This window comes from Crinia signifera, chromosome 7, assembly GCF_055691185.1.
Source record: "Crinia signifera chromosome 7, ASM5569118v1, whole genome shotgun sequence".
Classification (NCBI taxonomy): Eukaryota; Metazoa; Chordata; class Amphibia; order Anura; family Myobatrachidae; genus Crinia; species Crinia signifera.
The window spans coordinates 41,080,632-41,103,551 of record NC_139223.1 but is presented as its reverse complement, the minus strand read 5'-3'; the positions used below and the strand labels follow the sequence as shown (position 1 = coordinate 41,103,551).

The following is a 22,920-nucleotide window of genomic DNA, read 5'->3' as shown; positions in this document are numbered from 1 at the left end:
TTTCAAACAAGTCGAGAGGGTGTGGATGTCTGTGTCTGTGGGAAGGTCATCGGCACCCTTGTGCAGATTGGTGCAGCAGAAGACTGTTACAGCCAATGGGAGCTCAACACGTACTGTATGTAAGCTTTTGATTTGTGGAAATTCTTTTTTTTTTTTTTTTAACCAAAACTCTCTTCTGAGCTAAAGTTTAGCTCAGAATAGAGATATCTCATGATGGTTATCTCTTGAGCCTTGAAGTGAACCACTGGCCAGACTGTCTGTAGCTATACCTGAGGCCAAATCCTCAGACTGACCGTCATGAACAGGTCGGTGTATATACAGTGATTATTCTCCTTGTCAGCAGTGGTTTCTCTAAATTCCCTATGACATTGGTGTCCATCAGAAACCATTTGTCAAACCTGTCCTTTAACAGATGCGGATAAAATGGGTCGTATTTGACTTCTAGCGGAAGGAACTAGAACACATATAATGACCTCAGTATTGTTATGTTCTCTTTCCCCCATTTAGGACCTTGCAGAGCTGCTAGAACAGATCGGATGCTCCAAGTATTTGTCTATCTTCCAGGAGCAGGATGTAAACCTCAGAATCTTTCTAACTCTAACGGAGACTGACCTGCGGGAAGTAGGAATCACGTGAGTGCTTGGTGGTGGTGGTGGTCATTGTTGAGTGTGTCTATCATGGGTATGGGTCGACCATTATTGGGTTAATATGCATTGGGTTGACCAGGGAAAGTCGACGTGGCTTAGATGGACACCTGAATTAGGTCGACAGAGTTGGAAGGTCGAAAAAAAAAAGTAAAGAACCCATGTTGACCTTTTGACTGTCGACCTAGCCTTTGTTGACTTTCCAACCCTGTTGACCTTAAGGTGCCCATACACTGTACAATTATTGTATGCAATTTGGACTAGATTGCATCGCATTGCAAAACGTATGCGAAGCGATCTAGTCCAAATTGCAAACAATAATTGTACAGTGTATGGGCACCTTTAGGGCGACACATGAGCATCTACCACTATCTGTATGTCTATATAAATTATACTAGGTCATGAATTCGTCATGAAGAATTCCCTAAAAGGCTTAATTTAAGTCATGTTTCAGGAAGTATTTTAATGCAATACCTCCCCCTCCCTCCCCCCCCCCCCCCCATAGGAACGCTTCTGATGTATGTGTACTTTGTTACTCTCTCACAGTTTGTTTGGACCAAAAAGAAAAATGACTTCAGCTATTGCACGTTGGCATAGTTCTGCCCGTCCCCCAGCAGGCGCCCTGGAACAGGCCTATGCTGACCGCCTGGAAGCAGAGATGCAGGAACTGGCCATACAGCTGCATAAGGTAAGGGATGTGCCCTTACCTGCCTCATAAATAATTGGGAGAAAGGCCAGCTAAACTGGGCAGCAGCACTGGACTGCGTACAAGAAAAGCAGCCCAACGTACGTTTCGCCCCTCTCCCAGCTGAGGAAACCACTGTTGACAAAGAAGGGCCCACTAGTCCACCTTATGGCTCAGCTGCAAAACTGCGGATGTGTTTACTCATGGTGCAATATGGTCGCTGAGCAATTTTGGCTTAATATGCCTCAGCAATATTGCTCTGTGACTATATCGCTCAGTGTACAGTTCCTCAGCGACCAGTGATTTTGGCTGAAAATTAAAAGCTATTCTCTTTTTTATTTATTTTTTTAACTTCTTTTTCTATTTTGACTAGAAATTGTTGGTCACTGGTGCATAGTGCACCAGCGATTTTTAGCCATAATCGAAGGAGCATGCTCCCGTGACCACTACGGGCTGGCTGCGGGAGCACGCTCCTAGCGATTTACTGCCCACAACACACTAAAAACACGGGCGATATGGTCGCTCAGCGATACTGGTTAAAATCCCCCCATGTATACAGGACTATAACTTGGCCATATCTGTGTCTTTTTTTTTTTTTTTTTTTTTATGGATTTTTAAAGGTCACTATTTGTAATTTTTTTTTTTTTTTTTTTTTTTTTAATGCTACTGTCATAAAGTTTGAAATTCAAATTCCCACGGTCTCTTTTCTGCACAGAAATGCGAGGAGACGGAGCTTCTGAAAGGTCAAGTGGCCCAGGAGAGAGAGCTCCGAGCCGTGGCTGAGAGCTGCCTCATGGAACAGGACACAAAGTGGAGGGAAACTCGTTGCCGGCTGGAGGCCATGTGCAAGCTTACTACTGACGCCCAACGTGCAGCCAAGCAGCTTAGGTATGTAGCACCTGCAGCATTGTGCGTAAGGAGCTCAGTGATCTTTAGCATGATGGAAATAGAAGAATGTGTTATCTGTGATCTCAAGTGAGGAAACACTCAGGGTGCTTGTCTGATACGTGTCTGGCTTTATCAGGCAGCGACATTTGGATGGAGCATTTCTCTTGGGTGTCCAGTAACATGTGGCCAAAGAATCATGACCACCAGGTTAGTACTTTGTTGGGCCACCCTTTGTCTTTAATACCACTTGAATTGGGTGCTGGTTGAGTTACCCACGGTCGTTTCTCAGACATCTAATCCCGACTTACACAGGCAATTTTCCCTTGTGTGGGTCCACAGAGGGAGAATAGAATAGGTGGCGAGCACAGCTCACCACCAAGCCTGCAAGGGGTTTGAATGCTCTCGCCCCCCTGTTGGGCTCCTTGTAGTCGGGATTCTGATGTCCGAGAAACGGCCATCGAAATCCCGACGTTCGGTGAGTTATACTATATCCCTTGAATTGTTCTAGACATGGACTAACCCACACAAATCAAAGGGCAGATGCCATTCTGCAATCTAGAACGTTGCCTTCACCTCATTGAGGCGTTCTGGCGATACACGTTAGATCCATGCTTGATACCAGTGTCTCCATATCCTCACCCTACAATCTGCAATGTGTGATTGAATTATGGTTTGTCAGACCACATGACCTGCTTCCAATCATGTACTTGTGCAGGAGTTCCCCCTTTTTTTGCTGTAGATGGCGATTTGTGTACGGATAGGCCTTCTGCTTGTGTAGCCCCTACCTTGTAACGTGCCCATCTACTGGTCATTGATAGGCAATATGAACTGGTCCCTGATTCAGATTATCCATGATGTGATGCACTGCTGCTGCCTAGGACTGAACAAATCTTCTTACTCTTCGTTGCACTTGGGCATCCAGTAGCCAGTTATGGCCACAGGCATTGTGCTCCAACCCAGTCTCCGTGTACACTGTAGCTACTGCCCCCATCAGTTTGCATGGTCTACGCCTATTTCATGAGTGATGCGCTTCATAGTCTCTGCCTGCCTCCCGTCTTATACAGAATCGTGCATCATACATCAGCATTACCTGCGGAATAGCCACTTTGTATAACATCGCCTGGTGTCCGGCAGTATTTGGCCACACCGTGTATATCTCTTTATTATTTCAGCTTAATCCTATATAATTAAAGGCTACCGCTGCTTCCTGCCTCTATGGAGGTAATTCAAGGGTTTTGCACTCCGGCGGCCACTAGATGCTTCCCTGATGGAGTCATTAAAGTGTTGCTTTGTTTAGAAACTGATATTACTATTCTATCCCGTCATTTTGATGTGCTGGTTACTATTGTCGTTATCATACAACATATGTGTGTTTGTTACAGGAATTGCCAGGAAGAGCTGTCGCTATGGTTGGGTAAAGGTAACGCTGCAAGAACCGGGGTAGCCTTCTTCATGCCACCAGGTAGGAGCAGGGGGTAGAAGGGGAGAACGTAGTGACCCTGATGACGGTTACACACTGCATTGTACAATAACTGTATGAGATTATATTGCCTGTGTTGAATAAGAAGGTGATCTGTGTGATTCTTCCCTGCATACCTGTGATGTGCACACTAATTAATATGCACAATATTCGGGAGCGTGCAGCATGAACTTTCATTAGGATCCACCAACATCACTGCGGCCCATCAAGCTGGGTACAAACTAGACGTCTTGTAAACTGTACAATGACGTTAACAAGTTCTCTAGAACTCCCCGGTCCTCCTGGACAAACGATAGAATACACATGGGACCTTATTCAGGTAAGTTTGGAACTGCTGTTAGTTCGTACAGGGACCGATGTTTTGTTACTGGGCATATGCAGGGTGCGTGCACCCATTGCGAATACACCGATCGCTGGGTGCACGCACCCAGGACAGCGGGCGGGGCAAGGTTAGGTTGATTCTCTCGGATGCGTATACGGCGCGCCGGTCCACCATTCACAAGGCGCGTTCCTTCACACTGGCAAAAAAAAAAATGGTTTTGCATAGACATCCATTCACAGCATGCAGGGGAACGCCCACATCATTCAATGGTCGCCGACCATCGAATGATGTGGAACATGCACGCATATGTAAGAGTGGTCTGAGGCACCCGCACCCGTACATACGCTTGCACATTCTAAAGGAAATGGAAGGGCAGCTGACATCCAGTGATAGCTGCCCGCACCTGCATCATGACCTCATTAGCATGATAACGCCCAGTGTTGTCATGGGAACGCTCATAAAACGCTGTGCATTCACATATGTTAACGTGGCCGCCCCTCTCCGCCTGCTGTCCCGGGTGCGTGCACCCAGTGATCTGTGTATTTGCAGTGGGTGCATGCACATGCGCGGAAACAAAACATCGGTCCCCGTGCAAACGAATGGCCGTTGCGAACAGACGTAAAAAAAGGTCAGCTGCGCAGTCTTGCAACGATGCGTTCAGGTCTGCATGTACAGAAGATGTGATAAGCGGTCGGCGGGTTGGCATAGTGCATACACACTGGGTGATTTGGACGAGTTATTGTTCCGATCAGATGGAATTATCCAAATCGCCTAGTGTGTACCAAGCTTAAGGGGGATTCAGCGAGACATGATAAATTGTTGCGTTTATACACATATCGCCAGATAAGTCCTCTTGTTGCCCGTATGCCCGCTCCCGCCTATTTGTGCAAGTACAGACTCCTTGCCGTGGCATTTACACATGTAGAGGAGGGTGGACACCGGCCCGGAGCAGGGGAACGCCCAGAGGCGGGCCGATGCCTATTGTGGGAGCGGCTGATATCACATACATAACGTCAGCCTCCGCCCTCTCTTCGGCGGGCTCTGGTGGACATTGATTTCCAAAGGGTTGGCAACCATCAATTTTATTTCTCTCCACTTCAGCCGCATGCGGTCTCCTGTGCTTGTGGCCCCAGTCTTTGGCCAGTGTCTTAGCATATGTCCCAAGATGCATGTGGCTGACAGTGATATTATGATCGATGTTCCTTTCCTAGGATCTCCAAGAAATAAGGATTCATCCCAGAGTTCTATGAGCATGCAGGAGCTCTCTGTGTCACTGGAGGAAAGCACTGTGGTACTAGGTAAGGAATGGCCACGTTGTGGGTGTAGGGACATCGGACTTGGACCTCTCTGTGGTCACATAGCGCTTTCATATGTCTGTGCTTGCATTCATTATTGTAGCATTGGAAGCAAATACTGTAGGTATCAAATTGTTATATCTCTATCCTACCTGTTGTCATGTCGGGTGTGGTATAGAAGATGCAGTGTCTAGGTAGATACTCATTAAAACCAAACCGCATGGGGTTCAAAAGCATTATGGGATTCTGATAAGTGTGAGCGGGCATGAATAACCCATGCTCGTGCCTGAAGAAGGGATCCGGGGAGCACACAACCACCACGTACAGCTGATAATCCAACACATTATTGATATTAGTAGCTTTTATTGAAGATCGTTGTAGTGTGAGCTTTAGGGGTCCGTCCAATTAGCCATATGTGACGTGAGTTACCGTCACCCAGGTGGACACGACAGTGAAGACAGAGGATCCGATCCAAGACTTTGGTTTTGAGCAGAGAAGGTGACGGGAAAAGGGGGACATGACAGAAACTTTGTCCTGGATCTTGTTAAATTTTTCATATATTATAAAGATATTCTACACAGGAAGAGAACTCGATGACATGCAGTGACACTGGAGGGGGGTAAATAATGACTTCACCAGACAGGTTGTGGATAAGCCTCTCTTCAGAGGTGGTACAGGCTAATGCAGCAGAGCATTCTACACATGCATGGGATAGAGGATACCAAGGACTAAGGATAGCGTTGAGTTTGCCAAATGGGCAGGCTAGATGGGCCAAGAGGTTTATTATCTGCACCGTACTCTATGGTTCTAGGTCAGGCGACATCTGAGGTAGTCCTCTCTGTGTATAGGCACTTCTATAAACCAGTAGTAAACCGCTGTTTAGGTCACTGAAGGAAACCTATTAAAAACCTAAAGCAGGGAATTAAATTGTGGCATGCGCCACCTGCTGGCCATCTACAGGAATGAGTGTCTATTGGAGCTATCCATTTATTTATCACACCCATTACCCGCAGCCCACACCTTTTTTCTTGCAAGCTCCGGAGGGGCCAGAGAAGATGTGTTCTAAGTCCGCAGTTTGGGCGCCCAATACCTGTACGTTTAGATGCCCATGTGGCAATATTAGATGAGTTTAGCCACTTTGCCTGGCTTAAAGCCTGAGCTGTCATCCACGCAACATTCTATTGGGCGTCAGATCGAAGCAACAATTGAATATGTCCGATAGATGCCCAGCAGGGGGAGCTGGTCCCAAGAATCTGGACCAAAGACCGTTGTGAGGGCTACAAAATTATTTTTATTTTGTGCATATAATAATGTTGTACTGGTCACTGATATTCTATTTTCACCACGATATCTACAGAGAAGGCATTGAGGGCTGTACAGGAAAACCTGGAGAAGGTGAGATCATCAGATAAAGGAAGGCATAAATGGCCGGATCCCTGAGCAGGTGAGCAGTCCGTGATTGGTCTATGTTGAGAAATACAGAAACTATGATTTAAGTGGTGCTTCTTGGGCTCATTATGTGGGGATGGGGCAGGGCTGTGCCCACATATGTGGCGTGCCCAAGTTTTATTATTGGTAACAAATATTGGTTCTACCAATTCTATTTGACTTGATTTGGGCTTTTAACACGAGCCAATGGCATCCCTGCAAGTACCCCATTAGGACCCCAGGGTTGGTACAGATTCTGTTAGCCGAGCTGGGCTGACTGTGACACATCTGCCTATTATGATGGAGCACCCACTGGTCAGTTCGCCAGGTTGACCGATCTGCTCGTTTTGTGTCTGCACCTCCCCTGGGGTGTGTGAAAACAAGCAAGGTTTTTCTGCCATGGAACTCTGCATTGTGTCAGCATTGAGACTCTGACGGAACCTTGTGTTTGACTATTAATTTATGCTATATATGTGGCCACAACCTTAGCTGGAGCCTTTACTAAACTTTAGAACCTCTCTGTGTATAATGAGTGACCAAAAGCCACAGCTGAGGGCCTTTTAAACCATGGTGCTGTCCATTAACGCTATATTAAATGTAAATGCTGCTAGGTGGTGGTGGTCTCTCTCGTGGCCGATAGTCTTGGCCCGCCACCGGGATGTACAGCTTACAGTAATACATTGTACAGTAATTATGCTACGTAGACGCTCATTCAGCCCCAGGGACTTTGTGGGGGAATGAATGCTGAGCTTACGGAGCTAAACGCCACATATGTTTCCCCACCGAGTCCCTGGGGCTGAATGAGCATCTACAGAGCATTATTACTGTACAACACAGTGGCGGCCCGAGACTATCGGCTTCAAGAGAGCCCCTCCTTATGGAGCTACGGTAAGCTCTGCGTACTGTGCACAGGTAAAGAGGAAGCAAAGGCGGATGGGTGCTGGATGACTCACATACAGTTGATATTCCGACAGTCGTTTCTCCGACAGCCGAAATCCCAACTTACACTGGTTATTTTCCCTCGTGGGGTTCCACGAACCACATAGAGCAGGCATGTCCAACCTGCGGCCCTCCAGCTGTTGTGAAACTGCACATCCCAGCATGCCTTGCCATAGTTTTAGCATTTCCTAATAGCAAAACTATGGCAAGGCATGTTGGGATGTGTAGTTTCACAACATCTGGAGGGCCACAGGTTGGACATGCCTGACAGAGGGAATGCACTTGTGTGGCGTTTGCTTTTGTAAACCAACCGGAAGCACCCCTTATATGCTATGCGGCACTGCCAATAAAATTAACGATATTGGCGGTGCCGCAAAACAAACAATATATTGCTAACAATATTGTTCAGTGATGTCACTGGTAATGTGGTCAGATTTGACTGCATGTTCAGACTATTGGGATTATCATTTACTATATATGTCTAGTGGGAGCACACGGAACGATATGCACAATGATATCCTGAACACAATTCATATAGACTGATTCTTCTTTAATTCAATGTCATTCGTTCAGAAGGATCACCTCACAGGCAAAGAAGAACAGGGAGGGAACCAATCAGATACACCACCCAAAGTGTAATGATACTGCGTTGTTGCTCAGTTCACACTCGACTTACCTTTATATGCCTATAGGGCCTTAGTAAAAGGTATCTTTCACTGGTCAATCTTCATGCATGCATCCATCAATAAAAGATCTCACCTTTTTTCAAGGTGAATAAAATAGAGGGAGAATAAAATCGTGTGCCCGGCGTAGCAAGGCACCATGCATGAAGCATTGCGAGCGGATGCGGTGCACTTTAAACTGTGTCGACATTCGGGTAAAAAAAAAAACAGTGAAAAACACCATGTCGACCTAATGACTGTCGACCATCATGCTGTAGACCAAACTATCCCAACCCCTACCCAAGGCGGCAAATAGTCACTTCTATGATGGTTCCACTGCTAAAGGTGAATTTGTCTATTCTATAGTAGCAATGACCTATTGTTCCCTATAGCTTGCAGCAGGGCCCTCCTACCTCCAAGTCTGTCTGTTGTTACCCAGTTTGTTTTATCACTGTCTACTTTTGTAAAGTGCAACGGAATCTGCTGCGCTATATAAGAAACTGTAACGGAATCTGCCGCGCTATATAAGACACTGTAACGGAATCTGCTGCGCTATATAAGACACTGTAACGGAATCTGCTGCGCTATATAAGACACTGTAACGGAATCTGCTGCGCTATATAAGACGCTGTGACGGAATCTGCTGCGCTATATAAGACGCTGTAACGGAATCTGCTGCGCTATATAAGATGCTGTAACGGAATCTGCTGCGCTATACAAGACACTGTAACGGAATCTGCTGCGCTATATAAGACACTGTAACGGAATCTGCTGCGCTCTACAAGATACTGTAACGGAATCTGCTGCGCTATACAAGATACTGTAACGGAATCTGCTGCGCTATATAAGACACTGTAAATAAATATTGTTCCTAAGAAGTGGACCCTATTTTGACATTGGTTGAAGGTAACTCTACAACTATGCTCTTTTTCTTTTTTTTTCTTTCCACGGTTTCCCAGGAGCCATTGTCTTCATACTCAGACGGTGGGTGAAATGTTCCACCCCGAAAATGTCCAATCCCAGACGTGGTGCCTACAGGATCTCCTGCTCTGGTGGTTGATGAGGGCACTGGTCGGAGGGCTGCTGTCGCCTGGGCTGCCGGCGTGCAATTCTTGGTGATTTTCCTACTGAGCTCCATGGCAGAAGTATCAGCGGGGAAGGCTGGCAAACGTGATACTTCCTAGTAGAAGATGGAGTAGGGACCACCCACTGGCCATATTGATGGAGGGGGTCATTAACCAGCTGGTTTTTTTTAAAGCCAGTCTCAAATGATGAGTGAAGCCTGCGGTAGTGGAATGGTTAATCAGCGTTCTCCCAATGGCAGATCTTAAAAAAAGCAACATGCCAGTCTCTTATGAACTCATAATAAAATGTGTACATGTCTCAGGCTCAGTCTTATTTATTCTGTCCGGATGCTTCATTTCCACTGCCTTGAGATCAGAGTAGACAGACGCAATAGGCCCAGTTATCTTCTGTAATGCTATTTAAGCAGGTTTGACCATAGTCCTCCAGCTTCTCATTGGTGTGAACATATTCGTGATTACCACTTGGCCACTTTGAAGTGAGAACCCTGAGCTGGCATCTCTGGTGTGAAAGCTTCAGGTGTAGATGAACAGACTACTGGTCTCCCTTATCCGTGTATTACAAAAACCAAAATATTCAGGAAAACCGTAGTTTTTCAGAATATTTTGGGGTTTTTTTTGGAGTCCTGTCCCCCCGCCCCCCCCCCCCCCCCTTTTTTTTTTCATATTTACCTTGTCCCCCCCATGTCCACGGCGGCCTTCAGGATCCTATTCAGCGGCATCTCTGGTCCCATGGGTGCATTGTGTGAGTGCGCTGGTACCCTCACCGGCGCGCCCGCACACTCATGCCATGCACCCCAGAGACCGGAGATGCTGCTGAAAAGGATCCTGAAGGCCGCCGTGGATGTTGGGGGACCATCAGGGCACCCACCAGGGGACCAGGTAAGTATGGAATTTTTTTTTTTTTTTTTAAATCTGGAAAAATCCCTTATCCAAAATACTTGTGGTTCCTGAGCATTTCGGATAAGGGATACTCAACCTGTATTGATCTTTTATGTTCTAGGCTACGCTTGTTCATACTCTACCAGCTGCCATAATCCAATAATGCGCGCGTTCTATCCATACACAACATATTTCACCATCCTCATTCCTCTCTAAAATATGTCAGCTCTCATCTGCCTCTAATCAATGCACCAGGCGTCCTGCCATTGTTTTGGTATTTTATAAAAATGACAGCAACATCCAGGCTTTGAATATTCACCACTTAAGTCTTAAGTGGGGTATTTTTGCTAGATGGATCGATTGTTAAAATGACAACATCTGTTTGCTTGTATACATTTCTGTATAATTTTTCCCTGGGTAATGATTCCGGCGCTTGGTGAATAATAACCAGCTGTTTGAATTAGTGAGCAGTAAACACAGTTATTTGATCTGTGAAGGAGCCGTGAAAGCAGAATCCTGAAGCCGGGAATAAAATAAAGACAGCTGGTACCAACCGAAAACCACAGCATAAAAGTCATACGTTGTAGACAGCCTCAAGTTGCAGGACAGGTTGTATTGAGCGGCCAATGTGTGGGTGAGACAAATGGCCTCCAACCACACAATTTCAGAAAAATAAGCCAGCAACCAGCATTCGCATAAACATGCACAAATACATGCTTGTCATACATTGGGCCTGATTCAGACAGTGGGCCTTATTTTGGTTCATTCTTTCTGACAAAATCCTTCTTAGATGGACAAAACCATGTGCACTGCAGGGGGGGGCAGATGTAACATGTGCAGAGAGAATTAGATTTGGGTGAGTCATTTTGTTTCTGTGCAGGGTAAATACTGGCTGCTTTATTTTTACACTGCAATATAGATCTCACTTTGAAGTAAAACCCCACCCAAATCTAATTCTCTCTGCACATGTTACATCTGCCCCACCTGCAGTGCACATGGTTTTGCCCTTCTAAGAAGGATTTTGTCAGAAAGAATGAACCAAAATAAGGCCCAGTGTGACTGGGAGCAAGAATGCGATCTTGCAGCCTGTGCAGAGGGATAGTCAGTTTTCACACTGCGCAGGCCCCACGCCAGGGTTGGGAACATCCGGGCAGCGTGTGAGCGGGTGCTCAAACAAATCTTGATATTCTAGGATTGGATACTACGGTCCTGGGATTGGGGGGGGGGGGCCTTGCTTCTGCTGCCTAACACTGCAGCACACTCGGGTAGATTTATTAAGCTCGGTGAAGTGATAAAGTCTGGTTTTTATCCCCGGTCAATCAGCTGATACTTGTCATTTTTCAAACCAAGCCTGTCACTTCACAGTTAGGAGCTGATTGGCCGGGGATAAAAACCAGACACTTTATCATTTCACCGAGCTTAATAAATCTGCCTGTCAGTCTGCAATCCCACCCCTGTCACTTTCCTGCAGCTGCTAGGGACTGCATTAGCTGCAGCCCTAGAAGTAGAGCTGAGCTGGCACAAAGGCAGATACGCATCCAATGGAAAGCCATTGTGCCAGCTCAGCTCTACTTCTAGGGCTGCAGCTAATGCAGTCCCTAGCAGCTGCAGGAAAGAGACAGGGGTGGGATTGCAGACTGACAGGCAGATTTATTAAGCTCGGGGAAATGATAAAGTGTCTGGTTTTTATCCCCGGCCAATCAGCTCCTAACTGAAGTGACAGGCTTGGTTAGAAAAATGACAGGTAGGAGCTGATTGGCCGGTGATAAAAACCAGACACTTTATCACTTCACTGAGCTTAATAAATCTGCCTGTCAGTCTGCAATCCCACCCCTGTCTCTTTCCTGCAGCTGCTAGGGACTGCATTAGCTGCAGTCCTAGAAGTAGAGCTGAGCTGGCACAATGGCTTCCCATTGGATGCGTATCTGCCTATCACAGCCCAGTATGTGTTTAGCAGTTTGTGCTTCCAATAGGAAGCCTCTGCAATCACTGGGTTTTCTTTGATGGAGGCAGATTTTTACTAAAGGGCTGCAGCACTACAGCCCCTAGGTAAAATCCACCACTGCCTGTATGGTTTCTGTCTTCTGCAGCAGATTTGGCAAAGTGGAATGACTGTGAGTGGCGCCATGTTGGGGTGACATTATTCAGTCATATGGTCATTGTCACCTGACTGGAATTTTGTTGGTCCAACAGAGGTCCTTGGTCCCCAGCAGAAGTAACTCTAGGAGGCTGGAGTAATGCAGGCTTAATGTAATATTTGTGCATGAACAGTAGGAAATAGAGACCAGCAATAGAGGTTGAGGTGACTCAGAACAGGGGAGTGGAGTCTAACATACTGGCGGCGTTTACTAAGAACCCTCGAAAGGATGTATGGGCAGCATGGATGGTGTAATGGCCTCACAGCGCTGAGGTCATGGGTTCATTACATGAGGTCATTACTGCCTCACAGCGCTGAGGTCATGGGTTCAATTCCCACCATGGCCCTAACTGCGGAGTTTGTATATTCTCCCCGTGCTTGCGTGGGTTTCCTCCGGTGACTCCGGTTTCCTCACACAATCTACTCTATAATATACTGGGATGCTAATTGTCTCCCAACAAAAATGAACCCTTGAATTTCTGTGTGTGCGTGTACATGTGGTAGGTAGGTAGAGTATAGATTGTAAGCTCCACTGGGGCAGGGATGTGAATGTTAAATTATTCTCTCTGTAAAGCGCTATATAAGAAACTGTTAAATACATTTATTTTGTGGCGCCTGTTGTGCGGGTCACGGCCACCTGCCTGGGTCCCCTATGCTAGCTCTAATTTAAAATTGCTCCGGTTCTTGGAATTAAACACACACACAGGAACGTTGGACCAGAACCCAAAGAAGACCGTTTGGAAAGCGGAGAATTACCAGATACATTGGACCAGATGTCTGTAGAATTGAAGAATACTCTGAACCAGAGAATTACCACATGGACTGGACCGAATGACTAGAATACTTGGAACCAAAGAATTTCCCAAAATCTGGCGACTGGGAATCCTGGGACAAATCCTTATGATCTGTTTGGCCAGATTGGTATTGCTACCTCCTGGTTAGTTGATCCGCCGTCACTTGATGGAAGGCAAAATGGCAGCAGAGCTGGGACGCAACCCCTGGTGGATGGGCAGAGGCCCCCAGCGGAGGAAATGCTGGACAGTGTGGATAGGTATGTGGCGCAGGGACCATCCTTTAACAGTTATCTGGCAACCACATGTCTATCTAGGCCAATCAGTGGAAAGAAGTTCCTCACGTGCTGGTAATTAGTACTGTTGCATGCTACTGCTCCTAGTTCTGTTGCAATTTGTAACAATACGGATGACGATAATAATAATAATGGGTGTAATATACATGGTGGTTATACTGCAGCCAGTAAAAGTGCCCATGGTTAAATGCTTGTAAAATACGTTACAAATATATTAACATACAACATGAAAAGACTGTAGAAAAATCTTCAATACCTGCCATACCTGCTGCCTTGCAGCTGTGTATACATGGCCTTCTATAGCACTTCATAAAATCCTGGCCTGCATATACATTATCCGGGATTCATAACATCTGAACATGGCCGTACAGATATGTCCTTATACGCATCAATGTACTATACGGCACAAGTACGCTGTGCCAGGCAGTGCAGTGTAGCGACTTAAGGTGACCACACAGGGATTTTTGGGCCACTCGCCTGATTTTACTGCAAATCGTTTGCAATCGTGAACGATCATCATCCGATGTGCGCTCCCGCGGATTTTTAGCTGCATCATCTGATCTTCCCTGCTGTAGGGAAGATCAGAAGATGCAGCTACAGATCTGTGAGACTCCTGTATGCAGGTGACCTGGTATTTGGGAGTTGGGGTATTCGGGTGTGTACAGGCATTTGGGAGTTGGGGAGCTTGGGCACATTCGGATGTTTGGATGCTTACAATGGGTGTGTGCTGGTTCCCAAGCAACTCAAGGCACTTGGGTCCTTCTACTGGTTCACTCGCAAAGGTAAGTTCCTTCTCAAATGGACAAAACATGTGCACTGCAGGTGGGGCAGATGTAACATGCAGAGATATAGGTGCCGGTTTATGTTTTTGCTGGTGGGTGCTCAAAGCAAAAATATAGGGGAGTGACTTCACGGGGAAGGGGCGTGGCCACAAAATAATACCAATTTATTTTATGCAGCACAGTTGTCTCCAGTATTCAAATTACGGCAGCAGAGTTATCCCCATTATTACTGTTTCCCCCGGACCACCTATCCACATATGCCTCGGCCTCCAAATGTACCTGTTCCCCCATATATATACCGGACCCCACCTCAACCAGCACCAGGGCACATGCAGCACCAGGGCGCACACTTCAACCAACACCAGGGCACACACCTCAACCAGCACCAGGGTACACCTCGCACTAGGGCTCACACCTCACCCACCAGCACCAGGACACAAAGGGCACCCATGACTGAGGGAATCTGTGTACATGTAAGTTACATTATTAGTTAATTGTTAGTTACATTGTACCTTGATAAAGCTGACAGGGGTCAGCGAAACGCGTAGGTACTTGGACCTAAACCTCTTGCCATCCAACTGTTGGACTTTCCTGCTACATTTCTGGACCCCAGCCCTAACATCTTGGGAGAACTTTTCACCACTTTTTACACCTTTGTGGACTCCAACCGCATCCATCGTCGAGGCTCATCCAAAAGTGCTGGGCAAATCTTGCCCTAATTCAAGGATTCAAATACTTCCAGCGGTCTTCCAACCAAGTGGTCATCCCTAAAGGACTGAATCTAAGGGACAATACCCGGTCCAGTGCAGGTTACTATTGCCTTAGTCCAATAGCAGTCAGTCAATTGTTTACATGTTTTTAAAATTATCCGGATCAATCGTTATTCTTATAATTTTTATTTCAATTGTGCCATTAAATTGTTATATTTTTAATTGATTCACTTGTGAGAATATAATATTTTTATTTTTAGCGCTGCTAACACCCCCTTTTCTCCCACATTGTACACTGAGGCTGGGGAGTGGGGATCATTAGAAACTAGAGATTACTAGAGATTACTACAAGTACAAGTCTCCTACCTAGGACACAGACTCCGTGGTTCAACAGGACATGGTCAGGAGGATCTGTGAACTCCGACTCTCCCTGCATGCTGTCCCCTCCTCTGAACAGCCGCAGTCTCTTATAGAGGCACAGTCCGCGGGGATCGGGAGGTACTGTAACATCCGGCAGACAGCGGCGGCTCTGGCTGGAATGGTCAACCCCCCCTGATGGCAACCCTGCTGTCCCGGAGCCGCCAGGTGGGGAGGCTGGGGAGCGGGTGAGCAGGGTAGGGGAGCCGGCGGTCCATGCCTCCGGAGCCCTGTAACCTTCCGGCGCCCTCCCTATGCCCCTGTTCCTGTGCCCCCTTCTCCTTCAGCAAGTGGCTGTGGGTCCCGGCTCCATCTTCTCCTGCCTCCTGTACTCTGCCGGCTCGGGATTAGAGATGGGCCGTTCGCGAATGAACCGGATCTTTTGAACGGATCCCATTCAAGGACGAATGAGCCGCGATCCCAAAAAGGTGATCCGTTTCAGTTTACAATGCATTTTCCTGATCTCAGTGCTGCCACCTGTGGCAGCTGAGATGTACTACCTCTGTAGACTGAATACAGTGCTGTGACTACAAGTGATAGAAAGATTAGCTGCCATCGGTGCAGGGATGGCCATCGGTGCAGGGATGGCCATCGGTGCAGACACCATCGATGGTTACCATCGATGGTGATTCTGCACCCAGCCATCGATCAGTGTTTTTACTCGGTCATGTATATTCCCCTTTTTTCTTTAAAGCGAACCGAGGACCCGCCGAAAAGATCCGTATCTTTTCACTGAGAGATCCTCCGGAACCCGGCTCAGGTTAATGATCCGCTTTGCCCATCTCTACTCGGGATGTGACGTGCTGACATCACACCGCGCTCTCCCCTCCCTTTCTCCTCCTCCCCCAGGAGGAGTACAGCGCAGGGCGGGGGAGAGCATGGTGTGACGCCAGCGCGTCACATCGTGAGCCGGCCAGAGCATTGATATGGGTGAGCTGAGCCAGCCACCAGCTGACTCGACGGGCGGTGGGCCTGGTGGGTGCGCAAGATTTTCCGTGGGTGCTCAGGCCCCAGAGCACCCACGGAATCAGCGCCTATGTGCAGAGAGAATTAGATTTGGGTGAGTTATTTTGTTTCTGTGCAGGAAAAATACTGACTGCTTTATTTGTACACTGAAATATAGATCTCACTTTGAAGTAAAACCCCACCCAAATCTAACTCTCTCTGCACATGTTACTTCTGCCCCACCTGCAGTGCACTTGGTTTTGTCCAATTGAGAAGGAATTTGACTTTTGCGAGTGAACCAGAATAAAGGCCTTGATGTAGACCGCATTGCCGATCCCAGCGGCACATATATTACATACATGGTTGCACTACATGCTTTACTTTGTCCAACCTAGTCTTCAGATGAATAGTTAATTTTTTTCTTCAAATTTCTCCTGAAACATTGATTTTTTTTTTTTTTTTAAATAAAATAAAAAGCACCAATATGGAACTAACATAATGGCCTTTGATAACGGATGAAATTGTTTTAAACGTCTACATTTTCACAGCAATAACCTTTTATCTGCCCTAATATTCTCTATATAATAATGATCGCTGTATGTGCATTAGTTCAGCTCAGTGAGCGTCTTCTTGTATAGTTTGTTGTGCTCCTGAGACTTACATTTTAATTCCATCACGCGATATTCTGTAATTGCAAAGAGCAAGTGTAATGACTGTGATGTCTCTATCAACCTGTTCTCCATGGTTTCTTTGTTTAGCATAGCCATCTGCTTCTCCAAAAGTGGCAGCTGCCATGTTTTACAAACAGCAAAGTCAAGTCACCCCCCCCCCCTCCCCCACCCATCAACACATTGTTTACCAGGCTTATGTTAAGTAGAGGATACATTAATCAATAGGTGCATCCTGGCATTGTTTTATATAGCAGCTCAGTCCTTGTGTTTTATATTATCAGCTGAAAAGGAATGTGACACTGTTATTAGCATATCATTTCCCAGACTCCTTTGCTGTAACTGTGTGCTCTTTTGCATAAAAAAATGATGGTTCAATGACATTTCTTTTCATGTTGGGGGTGGAGTCTGATGACATAGCCCCCAAGTGACCTGCTGCATCTTCTTTCCGAGTTCCACCTACTGTACATAGTTGTTCTACTTACAGTCCTTCTCCTCTCCACCCCCTCTGCTCTCATTGGCTGGATATAGTGTGCAGTGTGCACTGCAATGAAATTGGATATAGGAAATTATGGCTACAATGCACAGAGAGGTTTAATTGTTTAATTAGACTCAAGTATCTGATTTCCATACTGATGTGGCTAATACTAAAAAAAAATCCCAAAAAGTTTTTTTATATATATATATCTATAATCTGAAAAAAATGGGTGAGAAGGGCGCCTCCTAGTGTAGTATTATAGATTTTCAAATACCCTTCACCACAGGTAAAGACACACGGCACCCCAATATTAAAAGGTGTACCGTATTAAGTGGCCTTCCACCACTTTTTTTGAGCTTATTTCAAATAATTCTCCCAGGATATGGCCAGGATTTTCTCCCGTTCCAATGTCTCCTTAGGACCTCCTCTCCCCAGTGATCCACACCGCAATGCCAATCAACATATATTTCTTCTACGATCCCCATGGCAGCCAAGACCTTGGGATTTCATCCCTCTCCCTTCAGATAGACAGGCTGTTTTTTTCTAGGAACTCCCCCTTCCTGCATAAATGGGTGCACCTCCCCTCTCTCCTTGTCTTTTTTTCCTGTCTCCTAGTTATACAGTTAGACTAGGCAGAGTAGGTTGTTTTATTTTTCTAGGAGCTTGCCTCAAACACAGGGTTCACTCTGGGGGAAGTGAGCGACATGGGAGTGTGACCTGACAAGGTTCCTGCCCATAAACTGACCTGAAAGTGTGCCTGAAAAACGGAGTCTGTTCAGGTAATTGGAGCCAGGGTCCCAGAGGTAAATGGAAGCCTTCGGAGGGAGCTCCATGCTGGCCGCACGCAAGAGGAGGCTGATTACAGCATGCGTGAGCGGGGAGAAAGAAGTTCTGTGTCCAGTACACAGACTTCCGGGACGCCAGCGGCGGACGCCGGAAAACTACAGGTCCCATAATCCCATGCGGTGGATTCCGCAAGATGGCCGCCGGAGCACAGAAACTCCCTGGCAGAGGACTACAGTGCCCATAATGCAATGCGCAAACAAGCGCGAACGCCCTAGTGTAAACTACAGCTACCAGAATACACTGTGGTAGCGATCGCGCTGGGCGGCAATAGCTAATGACAAGCAAGTGCTTACAGCTGTAAAAGGGCTATATATTCTGGGTGCAGCAAGTGAAGATGGCGCTGTTACAGATCTATTCTGCTGCTGCTGAGAGGAAGCTGAGTGCGTGCCTGCAAGCTATCGTTGTCTGGAGGATAAGGTATTGAAGCTGGTTACTTCATAAATGATTTGGAAATTGAATATGATTATATTCGCTCAGGAATGGATTGATACGTATTAATATATATATTAAAATCATGCAGGTGTACTGCTGCAGATTTAGAACATGGATACGCCTTCCCCCCCTAGGCCTGATAGTGCCCCTGTGAGGTAAGCTCTAGTATGGTTTTGGACAAAAGCAGGCTAGTGTGTTTGTTTTCAAAAGGCAGTGATAGAATATTTTTTGTTTTTATAGTGTGCCTGTTAAAGAATCAGCTACTATCCCAAAAAAGAAAGTTGCAAAAAAGAAGCACCTGAATATGACCTGCATGGCCTGTGATGTAATATTTTCTTCAACTGAAGGAAAGAATCTGTGTCAAAAATGTGAAATTAAACCTAAACCTGTGTCTGACCAACCCAAAATATTACAAGACTTAATGGATTGGATGAAAAGATCTTTTGTCTCAAAAGAAGAGTTTATAGATTCCCAGGGCAGTAAAAGGTCAAGGGACCAAGCAGGGTTCAGTGACGAAGGAGCCTCATCAGAAGAGTTATTAGAAGAAATTGAGAATACATCTGCAGAGGAAGGAGAAATTAAAGAGGAGACAAGAGTCTTTAATTTTGATAATGTGGAAAGTATACTTAAAGCCATATATAAGACCATGAATATTAAAGAGTCAGTCACACCAGTAGAAGGAGAAGATATCTTATTCGAAGACAGATCTAAAAAAGGCCGTAACTTTCCGGTCCACAAAGTAATGAAAGACCTGATATCTAAGGAGTGGTCCAATATTGAGAAAAGGCAAGGTAAATTATCTAGAGTCGACCGTATGTACCCAGTAAAGGACGACATTTTTCTAAAGTGGTGTGAGCTGCCAAAGGTGGACGCGGCGGTGGCCGAACTAACCTCAAGAACAACAATCCCGCTGGAAGACGGGGCCTCATTCAAGGACCCCATGGACAGAAGAATGGAGGGTTCCTTCCGAAAACTACATTTTTCGGCGGCTGTGTCGCTAAAAGCAGGAGTATCGGTGGCCTCAGTAGCCAGAGCTTTGAGATTGTGGGGTGCGTCGCTACATAGTGATATTGAAGACAAGATCTCCAAGCAGTACTTACTTAAGAATCTAGAAATGATGCAGAAAGCCATAGATTTCATTTGTGAGGCATCACTGGATACAGTTTCGTTCGCGGCAAGATCAATGGCGGCAGGTGTGTCAGCAAGAAGAGCATTATGGCTAAGATCATGGTCAGCAGATGCACACTCAAAAAATAGATTAGTCTCTCTTCCTTTCGAGGGATCACAGCTATTTGGTTCAAAACTAGATGCGTTAATACATAGGATCACAGGCGGGAAATCTCTCAGATTGCCACAGGAGAAAAGAAATAAATTTCAGTTCCAGAATCCAGCAAAGCTTCAATATAGAGCAGCAAGAGGCTACAGACCAGGAAGACCATATAGTCATGGAGGATCCTTTCAGTCTTCCAAGCAGTCCTTTCGGCAGAACTTCAGGAGAGGGCCCAGGCAATGACAATCACAGTGGTCCCTGGGTAGGAGCTCGTCTGTTCCAGTTCTCGAGGATTTGGGAAAATACCATTCAGGACAGATGGGTACTGAAGATTCTGCAAAATGGATACGCGATAGAATTCCTACATACTCCAAAAAAGGATCGTTTTTGGATATCAAGAGAACCAAAAGATCAATTAGAAAAGAAAGAATTAAGGAAAATTATATCCCAACTGTTACGCATCAAAGCTATAGAACCAGTAGAAGAACAGCAGGAGAAGAAAGGCTTCTACTCGAATCTCTTTCTGGTAAAAAAGGGTACAGGAGGATATCGTACCATCCTGGACCTAAAGAAATTGAACTCTTACGTGAATGTAAAAAAATTCAGGATGGAGACGCAGAAATCGATACTAGCAGGGGTCGAGATGGGAGACTTTATGGTCTCACTGGACTTAAAGGATGCATATTACCACATCCCAGTCAGACATCAAGACAGGAGGTTTCTAAGATTCTGTGTAATGAAACAACATTTCCAGTTCACATGCCTTCCTTTCGGATTGGCAACGTCGCCTCGAGTCTTCACGAAAGTCCTGATCACTTTGATAGCAGCCCTGAGAATGAAGAATATTCGTATTTGGCCGTACCTGGACGATCTACTAATCACGGCATCATCGGAAAGAAAGATCAAGGAAGATCTAGCAATAGTGATTACATCACTAGAAGAGCACGGTTGGATAATAAACTTCCAAAAGAGCCAGATGCAGCCATCAAGGTCCATTCAATTCTTAGGGCTGATAATAGACTCCAGAAAATTCGAAGTCAAACTGTCAGAAGAGAGATGTCAAAGGATAAGACAGAATGCCAAAGAGCTGATACAATCAAGTCATGTACCGCTAAGAACATGTCTAAAAATGCTGGGTATGATGATGTCTTCCATAGGGACAGTGCCTTTGGCTCACTGGAGGCTCAGAACCCTCCAATGGGCCATTCTTCCGTATATCAAAGCAAGAACAGCTCTAGAAACAAATATAAAACTGTCACTGAAAGTAAAAGAGTCGCTCAGGTGGTGGAAAGAAGCAGAAATGGAGAGGAGAGCGGTGTCTCTTTCCCTTCCTCAATTCCTAGTGGTTACAACCGATGCCAGTTCGTCGGGCTGGGGTGCTCACATGGAGCATCAAACAACCCAAGGGATATGGACAAGGGCAGAGAGTCTCAAATCTTCCAACTGGAGAGAGACGGAAGCGGTTTGGAGAACGATAATGCACTTCTACCGGGAAATTCAAGGAAAAAATTTGAGGGTTTTCTCAGACAACCTCACAGTGGTCTCACATTTAAATCACCAAGGCGGGACAAGAAGCAGGGACCTCATGTCAGTCATCTCAAAGATAATGAAGTGGGCAGAAGAAAATGTTCTCTCACTGACCGCAGTCTTCGTTCCAGGGAAAGACAACATGTTGGCAGATTTCCTGAGCAGAAGCACAATATCACCAGGAGAATGGGAGTTGGACGCAAAGGTATTCCAACACATAACTGCAAAATTGGGGAAGCCAGACATAGATCTAATGGCATCGAGCTCCAACAAAAAGGTAGAGATATTCTATTCCAGATATTATCATCAGCAGACATCTGCAGTAGACGCTCTCTCAGTTCCTTGGAACTTTCGCCTGGGGTATGTCTTTCCCCCCTTCCCACTGATTCACAGGGTGCTGAAAAAGATTATAGAGGATCAGGTAACAGTCATTGTGATCCTGCCATTTTGGCCGAGAAGGTCATGGTTCTCCACAGTCCTGAAGTTAGCCATTCAGGAACCCCTGACTCTGCCGAGCATACCGAACCTACTGCACCAAGGTCCAGTTCTGTTTCAAAATCCAGAAAAATTATCTCTGAAGGCATGGAAATTGAGAGGGGGCTACTAAAAAGCAGAGGACTGTCGGACCAAGTGGTCAGTCTACTATTAAAGGCCAGGAAAGAAGTCTCATCGTTGGCATATTACCGAGTTTGGCAAGCCTTTATTCGTTGGAAAGGGTCGGCTATTGACATAGAACAGTCATCCACAGCCCAGGTTCTGCAGTTTCTGTACTTAGGCTTCGATGCAGGTTTAGCGACATCCACATTGAAAGTTCAAATTTCAGCTCTCAGCGTCCTACTCAATAAAAAACTGGCTGAAGAGGACCTGATAAGAAAGTTCTGCAATGCAGTCCAGAGACTACGCCCGGCAGTAAGGTCGTTAGTAGCTCCCTGGGACCTCAATATGATATTGAAAGCTTTGACAAAAGACCCATTTGAGCCCTTACAAGAAGTACATATGAAGTATATGAACTGGAAAATATTGTTCCTAGTGGCGGTCACTTCCGCTAGAAGGATCAGTGAGCTACAAGCTCTTTACACTGAAGAGCCTTACTTAAGAATATTTCCGGACAGAGTGGTGTTACGCACACATCCCGATTTCCTACCTAAGGTAGTAAGTACCTTCCATCTCAACCAGGAGATAACTCTTCCAGCTTTCTACCCTGAACCAAAGGGAGAAATAGAAGAAGAATGGCATACCCTTGACTTAGTGAGAAGTATCACGATCTACATGGATCGAGTCAAGGAGATAAGAAAATCAAAGAACTTATTCATA

The 22,920-nt window shown here is 45.9% G+C and overlaps 1 protein-coding gene across 4 annotated transcripts in view; it reads left to right on the top strand.

The window, feature by feature from the left end:
* ANKS3 (ankyrin repeat and sterile alpha motif domain containing 3) overlaps nucleotides 1–9,729 on the top strand; it is a 28,541-nt gene extending 18,812 nt beyond the window's left edge. For 3 of the 4 annotated variants that reach the window (XM_083152878.1, XM_083152880.1, XM_083152879.1), the window contains exons 11-17: nucleotides 508–632; nucleotides 1,191–1,332; nucleotides 2,045–2,217; nucleotides 3,600–3,679; nucleotides 5,231–5,317; nucleotides 6,672–6,758; nucleotides 9,303–9,729. In XM_083152878.1, the coding sequence (XP_083009004.1) occupies nucleotides 508–632; nucleotides 1,191–1,332; nucleotides 2,045–2,217; nucleotides 3,600–3,679; nucleotides 5,231–5,317; nucleotides 6,672–6,754 (690 nt within the window). In that variant the 3' untranslated portion in view covers nucleotides 6,755–6,758; nucleotides 9,303–9,729. Of the gene's footprint in view, nucleotides 1–507; nucleotides 633–1,190; nucleotides 1,333–2,044; nucleotides 2,218–2,353; nucleotides 2,425–3,599; nucleotides 3,680–5,230; nucleotides 5,318–6,671; nucleotides 6,759–9,302 lie in introns of those variants that run through there. The other variant, XM_083152881.1, reaches the window with a different exon arrangement.
* Nucleotides 9,730–22,920: the final 13,191 nt, after the last annotated feature.